This window comes from Papaver somniferum, chromosome 8 (assembly GCF_003573695.1).
Source record: "Papaver somniferum cultivar HN1 chromosome 8, ASM357369v1, whole genome shotgun sequence".
NCBI classification, from domain to species: domain Eukaryota; kingdom Viridiplantae; phylum Streptophyta; class Magnoliopsida; order Ranunculales; family Papaveraceae; genus Papaver; species Papaver somniferum.
Window position 1 is genome coordinate 42,916,574 of NC_039365.1, and position 13,324 is coordinate 42,929,897.

Here is a 13,324-nt window from a genome sequence, read left to right on the forward strand (position 1 = left end):
CTTCAAAAGCAGCTATAGCCTTTGCTTGTTCCTTCCCTCTTGCTGCTCCACAGAAGACACCTGCATTATTACGGAGAATTAGTCCATAGACGATTGGTTGATTTATGGATATAAAGGAAGCATCAAGGTTTAATTTCAGAAATTGATCAGCTGGAGCCTGCCATAAATTTGACGCATTTACTGTATTAATCCTTGTCACTGGGATTGCTGCATTTTCACAGTCATGAATAAAGTCTCTTACAAAGTGAATAAATCTAGTAAGATTTAATTGCTTCTTATCAAAAAATATGGCACATCTTTCTCTCAATATATGCCAGAAAATACAACATATATATCTGACTCTAGCCTGCATAGAAGCCTCCCAGAAATTGTTAGCAGTGAACAAATCTGTTAACCAAGAACAAATGTTATTGTTTAAAGGCAAATCTACTAGAGTATGGTCAAGGGCAAACCAAATTCTTTGAAAGACAGGACAATCCATTAGCAAATGTTGACAAGATTCCTCAGCACTTTTACACATAGGACAAGTAGGCTCAATATTTCTAATAACCTTATGAAGTTTGTCTCTTGTAGAGACACAATTCTGAATAATCCTCCAAACAAAGTGAAGAACTTTGGGAGGCAACTGAACTTTCCAGAAAGTTTTCCAGGGAAAATTTATAACAGGGGTGTTAAGAATTACCTGAGAATCCTGCAATAAAACATTATAAGCAGATTTGACAGTAAAACTTTCATTCCTAGTACCCAACCATCTAAGTTGATCTTTACCCATAAAAGGGATTCTAATCCTCGGAATTTGTTCGACCACATCATTAGGAAATAAAGCATATAACAGATTAGCATTCCAATTTTTGGTATCATTATCGATTAACTGAGACACCTTAGTCATATGGATAGAATATTAATCACTAGGGACATGAGTTTTCAGACTAGGTATCCAAACATCTTTCCAGGTGTTAATATCTTTACCATTGGCAATTTCCCAACAAGAGTTTTGTTTAACTATCTCAAGGCCATGACAAATCCCTCTCCAAATACAAGACCCATTACTACTTATGGAATCAGGCAATGGGTTGAAATTATGGAAGTATTTATGGGCTATAATTTGCACCCACAAAGCATCCTAATCATTAACTAATCTCCAAGCAAGCTTAGTAAGAAGGGATTTGTTAAATTCAACAGCTTTCCTAATGTTTAAACCACCTTTATGTTTAGGGATAGCCACTACATTCCAAGATTTAGGGAACCATTTTCTACCATTACTATCCTTGTTCCAGAAGAATTTTCTTTGAATACTATCAATTCTATCAGTGACTTTCTTTGGCATAAGGAAGACAACCATTTGATGGGTTGCTATAGATCCAAGAACAGTTTGAGAAAGCACAGTTGTACCAGGTTGATTAAAATGTTTAAATTTCCATAAAGATAATCTACCATCAAATTTAGACAACATACCTGAAAAAGACTCACTTTTATCCTGTTGCAGCAATAAAGGAACACCTAAATACTTATCTTGTAAAGCCATATTTTTAATATGCAATATTCCAGTGATTTCCTGCTTCACCTGATTATTAGTTTTTTTTATTAAAAGCCATGGAAGATTTATCAAAGTTAATGACTTGACCAGAAGCTTTACTAAAATCATCATGAATAGTATTTAGATTTCTTACCTCTTTAATATTTTCTTTCATAAAAATTAAGCAATCATCTGCAAAATATAAATGTGAGATAGCAAGGGCAGACTGTGTCACTTTAATACCTTTTATCTTGTTTTTTGCTTCAGCATCAATAAGATTTTTGGATAAAACATCCATACATAAAATGAAGAGGTAAGGAGACAGGGGATCACCCTGTCTCAACCCTCTAGTGGGCCAAAATTGATCACCAAGAACTCCATTAAGCTAAACAGAGGAAGACACATTTGATACGCATTGGTTGATTAAATGACACCAATCATCACAGAAACCTAGAGCTTTGAGACAATCCCTCTATCCTATCAAAGGCCTTAGACATATCTAATTTCAGGGCCATAAGACCTTTTTTTGATTTGTGTTTCTTCATAGTCTCAACTAACTCATGGGAAATAACAATGTTATCAGTCATGAGCCTTCCTTGTACAAATGCCGCTTGATAAGGAGAGATAATTTTAGGAATGAGTGGCTTTAACCTATTAGCTATAATCTTAGATATAATTTTATAAAAAGTATTACATAAGCTAATTCGTCTAAAATCACTAGCAATGTTTGGACAATCAACCTTAGGAATAAATGAAATAAAATTATGATTATTTTCTTTTAAGAGAAATTTACCTTGAAAAAAGCAATGAACCATTTTCACAGTATCTTCTCCAACAGTGTGCCACATATGCTGGTAAAACCCTGGTGGAAAACCATCAGGGCCAGGTGAATTCCAAGGCTTCATACTAAAGACCACATCCTTGATTTCCTCCTTAGAAGGCAATCTCATCAAGCAAACATTATCATCATTAGAAACACAGGAAGTAACACAATCAAAAAGTCTAGCATTATGAGTAGGATTACTAGTTATACTAATAGAGGAGAAATGGTTTTTAAGGTTGACAGGAATATCATGTCTATCAGTTAACCAAATCCCAGTCTTATCTTTTATAGATTCAATATTAGTTTTTTTCCTTCTAAAAGTAGCTCTAGAGTGGAAATAACTAGTATTTCTATCATCAAATTTAAACAGATCATCTTTAGCTCTTTGTTTCCAGTGATCATCTTCAACGGTCTGCCAATAATTTAATTGTTTAAGGATATTAGCAAGAACAGGATTGTTAGTATCCACAATACCATGGGAGTATAAATTTTCAATTTGACTTTCACTGTCCCTAAGGTTAAATTGAATATTTCAAAAACATCTATAATTCCAATCCCTAAAAGCAAACCTAAGTTGCTTTAGTGAGGATTTATGCTTAAAGGCATCAAAGCCATTAGTTTTGGCCTTCCAATTGTCACTAATAATGTCCTTACAAGAAAAATCTCTGAGCCAACATTTGTTTGGTTTCTTGGCATAATTAAAAAAATTTGAACTAGTGAGCAAAATAGGACTGTGATCACTAGCTATAGGGGCTAGATGATAGACATGACAATCAGGGAAGTAATTGAACCAGTTTTTATCACCTAGCAATCTATATAACCTTTCTTGAATTAACTCAGCATCATGTCTCATATTGGTCCAAGTAAATAAGTTGCCAGAGAAACTCATATCATGAACACCTAGAGCACTAACAAAATCGTTGGCAATATTCAACATAGATTGAGAGTGAGGATTACCACCAGACTTCTCCCTATTATTAAGATTGAAATTCATATCACCTAATAAAATCCAAGGATAATCAGTAGAATCTCTATAATGCAAGATGAAATCCCATTGAGCTTCCCTATTACCATTTGGGAGAGCACCATACAAACAAGAAAAGGCCACTTTAGTTCTACCATCAAATTTATCCCATTGAATTGAGAGTTAATGATCTCTAAACTAAGCCCATCTTTCCATAGAAAACAAAGACCACCAAACAAACCAATTGGGTCTACAATGAAGAAATTTGGGTAATTAAGAGGCTTGATAAAGGATGACATTTTCTTATGGCCATTTTTTGTTTCTGATAAAAATATTACATCAGGGTCATTACTGTGAATTAAATTTCTCAGATGATTCCTGGTATCTTTATTTCCATATCCTTGAACATTCCAGGATAAAAATCTCATGTTCACTTTATGATGAACAACTATGAAAATGCTAAGAAAGACAGAGACACCACACTTATGAGAAGAAACTAGATAACAACAATTACAAAGATAAGAACAAAATTGTAGACTAATCTGAAAATTATAAAGTTGCAGAAACTAGAAAAAATTAGGGATTTCAGAAAAATTAAAATTCAAAGTTGAGATTATAACCTGATAATTAGCAGAACTCCTTTGTTGATTCTGTGTAACAAAACCCCCAATTTGAGCGGGCAATTCCTCAATATATTTCATTGCCCCATTATTATGTTGATAATCCATATGAAGATCCATGGCAGATCTATTGACATCAACTCCGGTTTCTTCCATCATCGTATTATCACTCTGGAAAATTGGGTTGTTGTGGGTGCAGTGATATTGGTTAGGATTTGATTCAGAAAGATAAATATCATCCTCCACGATTCTCTTATTTTTCCTAGCTTCACTTTCCTCGTGAACTTCATTGTGTGGATTATCCTCAACTGATAGGGTACCCTCTGTAGTATCCATATTATTATTCTCATCCGTGTTTACGATATAGGCTGCCAAGAATTTTTTCCCTTCTTCAATCAGACTATATTCAACAAATTCTGAGTCAACCATTGCTTCCACCTTGTGTTCTTGAGCCAATCTTTTGCAGTTTGCCTCAACATGATCCACTACCCAACAGTCTTTACATATTTCTCTTGGTTGACGTTCATAATGGTATATAACCAAAACTCGATCTCCAGTTGGTGTATATGACCATCCACCTCTTCGAAGAGGTTCTTTTAGATTAATCTCCACAAAAACAGTATTGGTAACATGTCCTCTTGGTATCTTTTTCCTTCCTATTGGAGATACTTTATTTCCAATATCCAAGCAGATATCGTTCACAATTTTCTCATTCAAAATGATTTGTTTCAGATTACGGAGCTGTACACACCATATTTGACTTATGAATTTGTGATCTTCAATAGGAATATTAGAGTTATATTCCTGCAGACATAAGAGATACCCAAGCATAGACCATGGTGCATTGATAAGAATATTGCCATATGCTTGTTTTCTTTCAAATCTGAAGACAAACATATTAGATCCTTTAGAAATAATCTGGGACCTTCTATAACATCTCCACCTTAGATTCACTTTATCCTTAACTTTTTCATGGTTCTGAGGGTCTTTAGTGACAAGTTTACCCAACAGACTAAAACTCCATTCACCCGCCGCATCTTTCACCGCCTTAGCTGAAGTGATAGTTCTCCTAAGAACTCCAGGAGGGTTAGAGCTAATACTTGTAGTTTGCATACTTTGGGATAAGTTCTCCATCATTTCGACTTTGATTCTTCCTCTGAAAAGCTGATACTGATTAATATTTTTAGGGTTTAGATATAGGGGAGGATAAATAATCGGTTTATAGTAGGGATGAAGATAGACATGATAAGTTTGTTTCCTAGAATAGCTGAAGGAATAACTGAGAGACTGAAAATCTGGAATATTATTATTTTTGAGAAAATTTTGAATTCTGTAGAGGGGGAAGTTTCCCTGTTACAATTACTTTAAGTTTGGCAAGTAATTAGGTGTTTGACTTTTCCAGCCCATTGAGAGTGATAGAGATGAAGATGTTCAATCAACATGACTAAACTATGAAGAAACCATGGAAGAAGAATTGGAGCTGATAAAGAGAGGTTATATGGATCCCAAAACGACCTTCTGGAACACAATGTTAAGGGAAAACAATACGACTTATTTGAAAGTCGTCTTTACTTCGATAACTCAAGACCGCAACTTGGAGGCTTTACCATGAATGGTTTCCACGACTGGAGATTACACAGATATCACAAGGAGTCCTGCTAAACAGAATTAGAAATCCATTAGAAAATTAATACCAACAAAGAATGTATGTAAATACAATAATCTGATTTCGACCAATATAACCAGATCAACAGAAAAAACTTAGATTTCTTCGACAAACAAATCTAAGCCATAAAAATTACTATGAAAAGAAAGATTGAAACAATAATCATATATGTGATAAAAACATTCAATTAGACATAAACAAAAGAAATCAGAAGATCACGGTAGTTAGAGGATGGAAATAAGGACATGCTGGTAAGCAGTGGTTGTAGGAGTTCAAAGTATAAAGGAGGTCTTAAAAAATGATCAATCACATGGCATCTACATGGACTCTGTCTTGCAACATGGTAGAAATTCTGAAGTAAATTAGTCAACCCATAACACACATGCTAACTTAGTTTAGTTTTACTTTGTACTAATGAAAATGATATCAAGATTTAATTTATTGAGCATGTCTTTTATTAAGCCGGGAAACGAGACGTAGTATTTTGTTAAAATTCCCAAAATACTTTTCCAAAATAAAGGGAGACATTCCAAACCCTAGTTAGTAAGTTCGCGAATGATTCACGAATCATTCGCGAATTTTTCCGTATCACGAATTTTACCGTCTTATTCGCGTACGTTTGCAACTCCGAACCCAAGTCGCGTATTATGTGGCATTTCCGAATTATTCGCGAACCGTTCACGAATTTTACGTATCCCGAATGATACGTCCGCTTAATTCGCCATAAATTCTTTAGCTTTTACTTTTCAAAGACTCCATTTTATGGGCTTTACTGCCTCCCGAGCATACACGACCGAATATTAGACGTGTTGTGATTTTTATGAAACAAAAACGACCGAAGAGATTTGAAGGTGAAGGTGAGAGAGATCTCAAACTCACTAACCAAGCATCTAAACCACCATACGACGTCCTCTTGGATAACTAATGTTGTATATATTATTAATATCATCATATTAAGTTTATTTTTTCTTTAAATAACTCACACATATGTATAAAAATTGGTCTATGACCTTATAAATACAAATTATTTGTTATATATAGATACCGAATTTTCAGAGCCGAACTCACATTTATAAATCGAATCATATACGTACGTATGCCGTTCCGAATTACTGACGAATCACGTCCCGTTGTTCGAATTTTGGACCGAATCTGAATTCTACAAAACCGTATAATACTCGTACGTTTGCCGTTCCGTACGTTTGCCGAATCCCGAATTACTAACTAGGTTCCAAACTCGCGTTTATTCCGATGTGAAAATAGCGTTATATCGCAGCGTATCTCGAGAATTAAATTTCCTCTACAACTCTGAAACACAGGATCATTTATTAGTAAACGTATTTTAACACAGAGTCCACCTAACTAACAGTTCTCCCTGCCATGGCGAAACCAACTCAAGAATATTTAGAGAAACCCTAATTCCTTCTTAACCCACAATGTTAATTATCAAGTCCTTAAACACTATCATAATCTCAATGATGTTTGGTTTCACAATTTTGATTCTCTTCATTACTGGATTCCTCGAATTCCCATCTGTTTCCTCTTCTTCTTCATCATCATTGTTACCATCTTCTTCTCTTACTGGTTACAAAATTACAGCTAAGAGAACTATAGATCCTTTTGTTGACTTAGTGGGTGCATTCAAAAAGTGGGATTCTGAAGTGGGTTGTTCTCAATTTAGAGAAAAACACAAATTTGTGAGAAATAGGTCTACTTCTTGTTTGCAGAATGTGAATGGAGAGATTGATTGTAAAGCATTGAAGATGAATCATGTGAGTGTATTGGTAAAAGGATGGACATGGATTCCTGATAATCTGGATAACATGTATTCTTGTAGATGTGGGTTGACTTGTCTTTGGACCAAATCTCCTGTTCTTGCTGATAAACCTGATGTGTTGTTGTTTGAAACTACCACACCTCCATTTCAGGTAAATTTTGCATGTTTATTGTTTTCTGGCATGAATTGCTTGTGGATTTTATATGAATTTGAACTTGGTATTGATGAAACAGGATATTAAACTCTTTTTGCACATAGATCTATGGTTGTAGTGAACAATTGTATGCCGTGAACTTTACGTTGGTTTCGTACACATGTAGGTGTTTGTGCTGAGATCAATCAATACAATAATTTCACCATTTGATAAATCATTTATAACAATAAGAAGATGAGTTAGAATGTTTGTGATACGGACAACTAGACAAATGGTAATCTTCTGCGGAAGATTGATATAACAGATTGTTCAATGTAGACTTACATTTTGGTAATTTATATTTGCATCTTACAGTCACCAGGCTATGTAAATGCTTGTTCCTTGGTTGTGAGTTGTAATATCAAAATATTGCAAACACTAGCCTGTGTAGTGTAGGTAAATGGAGGAGGGGTAAACTATAATAGACTAATAATATCACAATTAACCCACTTTCACTCATAAACTTTTGAGGTTCTAATGAAATATTTGCGTTCTGTACAAATTGAAGAGAAAAGAGAAAGATGTGGATAGACAGGATATATGATGTAGATGTCATCAGGTGTGTTTTGATCAACCTTTTATACCATCAAAAAAATCTCGACAGATAGCTAATCTGCTTTCCATTTCTGCATCATGCTCTGGCTAGTCTAATTTGATTAAATAGGCAGAGTAATTGGACCTTCAGGCGTAATGGATATGACAAGCCTTTTACCATCTTCTCTTTCCATTTTCGTCTGTTGTTGCTGTTCCTCTTGTTCAAAAGATTTACGTGGTATAAACTGGAGCTTCGGCTTCTAGATGTTCCATTTTAATTGTATGTGGCGCCCTCTACCCCCTCAGTAATGAATACTGAAGGGTGGCACTGCACTACAAGCAGTGTAATTTCACTTCCACAAATTTATGTTTTCTGTCTTCTCTTATACCATGATATTTCCTAGTTCCTCAAGCAGCAAATGTTTTCTCATTGCTCTTGCATGGAACATGTCGCTAAACTAAAGGCTTCGAAAGTCTGGTTGATGCTGAAGTCAACTGGTTTTTCCACTACCTCTGAAATGTGAAGCTCTGGACATGTTATAAGGTGGTTATGGTGGAGGGGTACAAGTAATATTTCAATGTAAGATCTACTATGATTTGACGCCTGCGTCCTCTGCTTACTAATCCAGGATATTCTCAATTCAAACATTTCTCTTACTGTCAGGAAGCAATTTTCAATATGGGTATCACGGAAAAAGCTAAATCAGATCATTCCAGTTCTTTATCCAAACTTCATTTCCAGTATTCCAGCTTCGGTTTTTGTGACATTTTTACCATATTTCTCATTTTAGTGGCTAAATATTAAATCTTTCAATCTCATTTGAGTTGTTACTCCATGGCCCATGGGAGTCAGCTCTTCAAATTCGAGAAGTAGGAACCAAACAGTTAGGTTCCGTATACTTCTGCTTTTATTGTTTATATAGTGAATTGTACAATTCTAAGAATCTAAGCAGTTTCTGATCCCTCTGTGAACCTTACCTTATCAGTAATCACTTAATTAAACTTAAGATGTATAGCAAAGAGAGTAATGTTTACTTCCCAGTGGTAATTTAAAATTGCTGTGAGTGAGAAAAGTTGATTTTGCTGTTTGATGGGGTTCGTTTTGTATATTATAGAAATCATTCGTGAATTACCTTATATATCTTGTTTTCGTTTTTCTAAATTACAGAGACGTGAAGGAGACCCGCTTCGCGCGTACATGGATCTTGAGGCAGAAAGGAAAAGGTCAGGTGTAGAAGATATCTTTATTGGCTATCATGCAAATGATGATGTTCAAGCAACTTATGCTGGTAGTCTTTTCCACAATAATCGTAACTATCATGTATCTCCTTACAAAAACAAAGTAAGTTGTATCTTCCTAGTTCTTATCTGATTTTTTGTGTTTGGATGATCTCCTTACATTAGATCATTTATACACCTATAATTCTTAGGAACACATATATGGTTCAAACACCTTATAATTTCGATTAACATCTGAGGAATCCAACTTTATCTTTGTGAGGATATGTACACTATTTGGATTTTTTCTGGATGGGTTGTACCAGCCCTAATATATCTCTCGTGTGAACACATCCTGACTATTATGCATGTATTTTTAGTAGCGTACCGTTCTCAAAGTACAAACATTCCTCTATTGCCATGGAGACAGTAATTGCGTGTTTGTACCATTTTTCTACTACAGGATATACTCGTTTATTGGTCTTCATCAAGGTGCCTTCCTCGTAGAAACAAACTTGCAAAGGAACTCCTCTCGCTGCTGCCTCACCACTCATTTGGAAAGTGCTTGAACAATGTAGGAGGCCTGGATATGGCTCTTTCTATGTACCCTGAGTGCTCTAACAACCCTAGTTTGGCCCCAAAATGGTGGGATCATCTCCATTGTTCAATGTCTAATTACAAATTTGTTCTTGCAATTGAGAACACGATGATAGACAGTTATGTTACGGAGAAGCTATTTTATGCCTTAGATTCTGGCGCAATTCCCATATATTTTGGAGCACCTAATGTTTTAGAATTTGTTCCGCCAAATTCAATAATAGATGGTTCCAAGTTCAGTTCAATGGAAGAATTGGCTTCTTACGTGAAGGCCCTCGCAAATGACCCTGTTGCTTACGCAGAATACCATGCCTGGAGGAGATGTGGTGTATTAGGTAACTATGGAAACACTCGTGCTGCCAGCTTGGATACAGTACCATGCCGGTTATGCGAGGTTGTAAGTAGAAAAGGTGGAAGGAAAGCATGAACTTTCTGGATTTACCGTTATATTCTTTACACATCGTTTATATCATTGGTTTCTGCTTTCTTCAGTTTCAAGAGATTTAGGACATTCTTGGCAGGTACGCCGTTTTTCTTATTTACTGGGTCATTGTTAGCATTATACAACATGGGGGTTGATTTTTGCATAGTATATTCATGTCTTAGGTCATTGGAACTTATTGATCCCAAAAGTTTTCTTTTATCTTCACTGTGACCCTTAACGAAATGTAACTCATAGACTTCACTGTACATGCAACTAACAGTAATTCCAACACGTAATAATTCTCTGAAATTTTGGTTATTTTTCTAGGTTTTCCTTGATTTAGTTATACATATTACAGTATGCGTCATCTGGCGGATAATGTAATGCCAGAAATTATTCGTTGAAGTTCATTAAATCTTCCGCTGCTCCCTTTGAAAAATGAATCTGCCATTTTTGTTAATACTTTGTTTGTTGGAAGTCTTAAAAGTGGAATACTTTGTTTTTAGAGTGTTTTCAGTAGCAATCTTCATGGACATATAGCCATTGTAACTTTATCACATTAAAAACTGAGTATGGCCCTGCAAAGTATATGCTACTTTGAGGAGGTGAAGGAAATCGAGTTATTATTGATATAGAAGATTATTACATGAAAGTAAATAAAATTTTCAGATGCAGTTATTCTTTTCTGTAATCTAAGTTGGGGATCTTAACGAGGTTTCGTCATCTTCCTCTCTATGAAACTTCCAAATTGCATCCATCAGAGCATTAGAAGGAGTGCACTTGGATTTCGCTGAACTCCCTTGCCCCTGCACCATTATCAACATCAATCATAAGTAGTTATTATTAAGAATCCAAATTCTCACTTTCCCCCGGGATTCCTTATTCAATCAAAAAATGTGAAGATTGGCATGAACTGCGTAGTGAGGGTGTGCAACACTGATTGTGAAATCAGCCCTTGGAGCAAATATATATGTGGATCCCCTGACCAGTGTTACCAAGGTGTAGGAATAATTAAAGAAATGTCAACCGAGGTGTAGGAATAACTAGAGAAATGCTATACAGCAGTGTTAAGTGTCAACAAGCACTTTAAATTTCAAGAAACAAAATTGATGATAAAGTAGAGTATAGTAATTCTTACTCTTTTACTTGATGCGGACCTTGTAATTTTCACGCTTTGCATATTTTCTGGTCTATTCGTTACGTATTCCTTCAACTGTTGATCATCCATGGCTTCAATTATACTGGTCTGCACATTTAACAAAACAACATTAAATGCAGTACAAATCAGTCTCCCAAGCTGCCACGATAGGCAATGGGATGTTGGCAAAGAAAAAAAAAGGGCAATGGTATTTGGGCACCGGGTAGGCGCTTCCAGATAGTTTAGCAAAGAAAAAACAACAGTGTCTAATAAATGCTCGACTCGTGTAGGGGAATGTGCATATCCTAGTCTCTTAGACTAGCTCTCTCGGCGACCAAAGTCATGATGGAGCATTAGAGAGCTAAATATTGATGTAGGAATTTTCACAAACTTGGTTTTCAGATGGATATAAATCTACCCAAGTATGACGACGATCAGCAACCATGCATATAAGAAAAAAACAACAAGAAATAATGGAATAGTACCCATGTTATAAGTTCTTCAATTTCTTTTCCAATGGTTTCTTCTTCCTTGTCTGCATGAGCTTTCTTCTGCCTCCATGAAACCAACTGATTAAGGTCACCATTTTTAATTGTTTTCTTCTTCTTACTTGTTTCCCTACTCTCAGTGGACATTATTTCAAATTGATCGAGCAAAAAAATTAATAAATCAAATTTTTATATGCTGATTTTGATTGAGAGATAGAGAGGGAGAAGCTGGAATGAAGAAGCTAAGAACACACAAAGATGATGAGAATAATGACATAATTATTATTATAGACAAGTCAATATAACGGTCAATCAGCAGATATCATACTGATAACGAACTAAGCGCGGCCTATTAAGCGTTACATAAATACAAAAATGATTACACAAACAAAAAAGACAATAACAAGGAAAACAGTTACAAACTAGACAGACATGGTTTTGCTGCAGCCAAACTAAATGTTTCATCAAAAATCAAACTCGTGAATTTTCTCCATCAGTTGATAGAACACTTCTTTGCCGTAGGTGCACCATTCTTGCCAATAATTGATTATTTTTCTCCAATATGAAATGAAATTAAAAGGCAAGCTAGCCAAGAAAACACGACAAAAGTCACACAGGTATATCAAAAAATGGATTTAGGAGTGTTTTTCACTAAGGAAACTGTGTGAGCAAGAGCCCCCATGCTTGTTATTCGCCGATTCTTCCTAGTATCCGCAACTTTCATCATGTGCTTACGGCAATCCCCTGTCGAAGACCCGTTTTGGTGGGCCTCTCAGTATTGCCGTGTAAACTAATGGGTGACAAGCCTAAAAGAAAAAGTAAAATGAGTACTGGGCTACCAGATATTGATTCTTAAGAATTCTTAAGCATGAAAAAGATATGGAGGATTTGCACTGCCTCCCAGGATAATAAGCTATCTTGTGTTAATTTTCGATATAAACATCAAATTGTTTATTGTTCACACGATATATTTGCCGAACCAAACAGTCATTATACACGGTTACGTAACCGTAACATAGTGGTATATTTTTTAATTATATTTTTAAGATCAAAAATGTTTGCTTGATTTCCAAGTTATCTTATCTTGAATTCTGAGCAACTTTCGGTATTGAAAAACTATAAATAAATATGCTCTTTAAACTGGGAAATTTAATCCCTGACACTTTGTGCCATAGTTGATAGCTAGAGTCGTCCTATATAAACCTAGGTTTCCACTGAGAAACATAATTAAGTTTACAACTAAAAGACTTCGTTTTGGGGATTTGTGAAGCCAGGTCCGACTATCTTTACCTTGGTTTTTCGTGTATCCTGATTTTGCTTTTTTGTTATCGAGGTTTTTCATAATCTCTTTCACGCAAGATAGATA

The 13,324-nt window shown here is 35.3% G+C and overlaps 1 protein-coding gene across 1 annotated transcript; it reads left to right on the plus strand.

Moving 5' to 3' along the window:
• Positions 1-6,919: 6,919 nt before the first annotated feature.
• Positions 6,920-10,650, plus strand: LOC113306813 (alpha-(1,4)-fucosyltransferase-like). The gene is made up of 3 exons (XM_026555730.1): positions 6,920-7,517; positions 9,262-9,435; positions 9,775-10,650. The coding sequence occupies exons 1-3, from the start codon at positions 7,026-7,028 to the stop codon at positions 10,333-10,335; spliced, it is 1,227 nt and encodes a 408-aa protein (XP_026411515.1). The 5' UTR covers positions 6,920-7,025; the 3' UTR covers positions 10,336-10,650.
• The last annotated feature ends 2,674 nt before the right edge of the window (positions 10,651-13,324 follow it).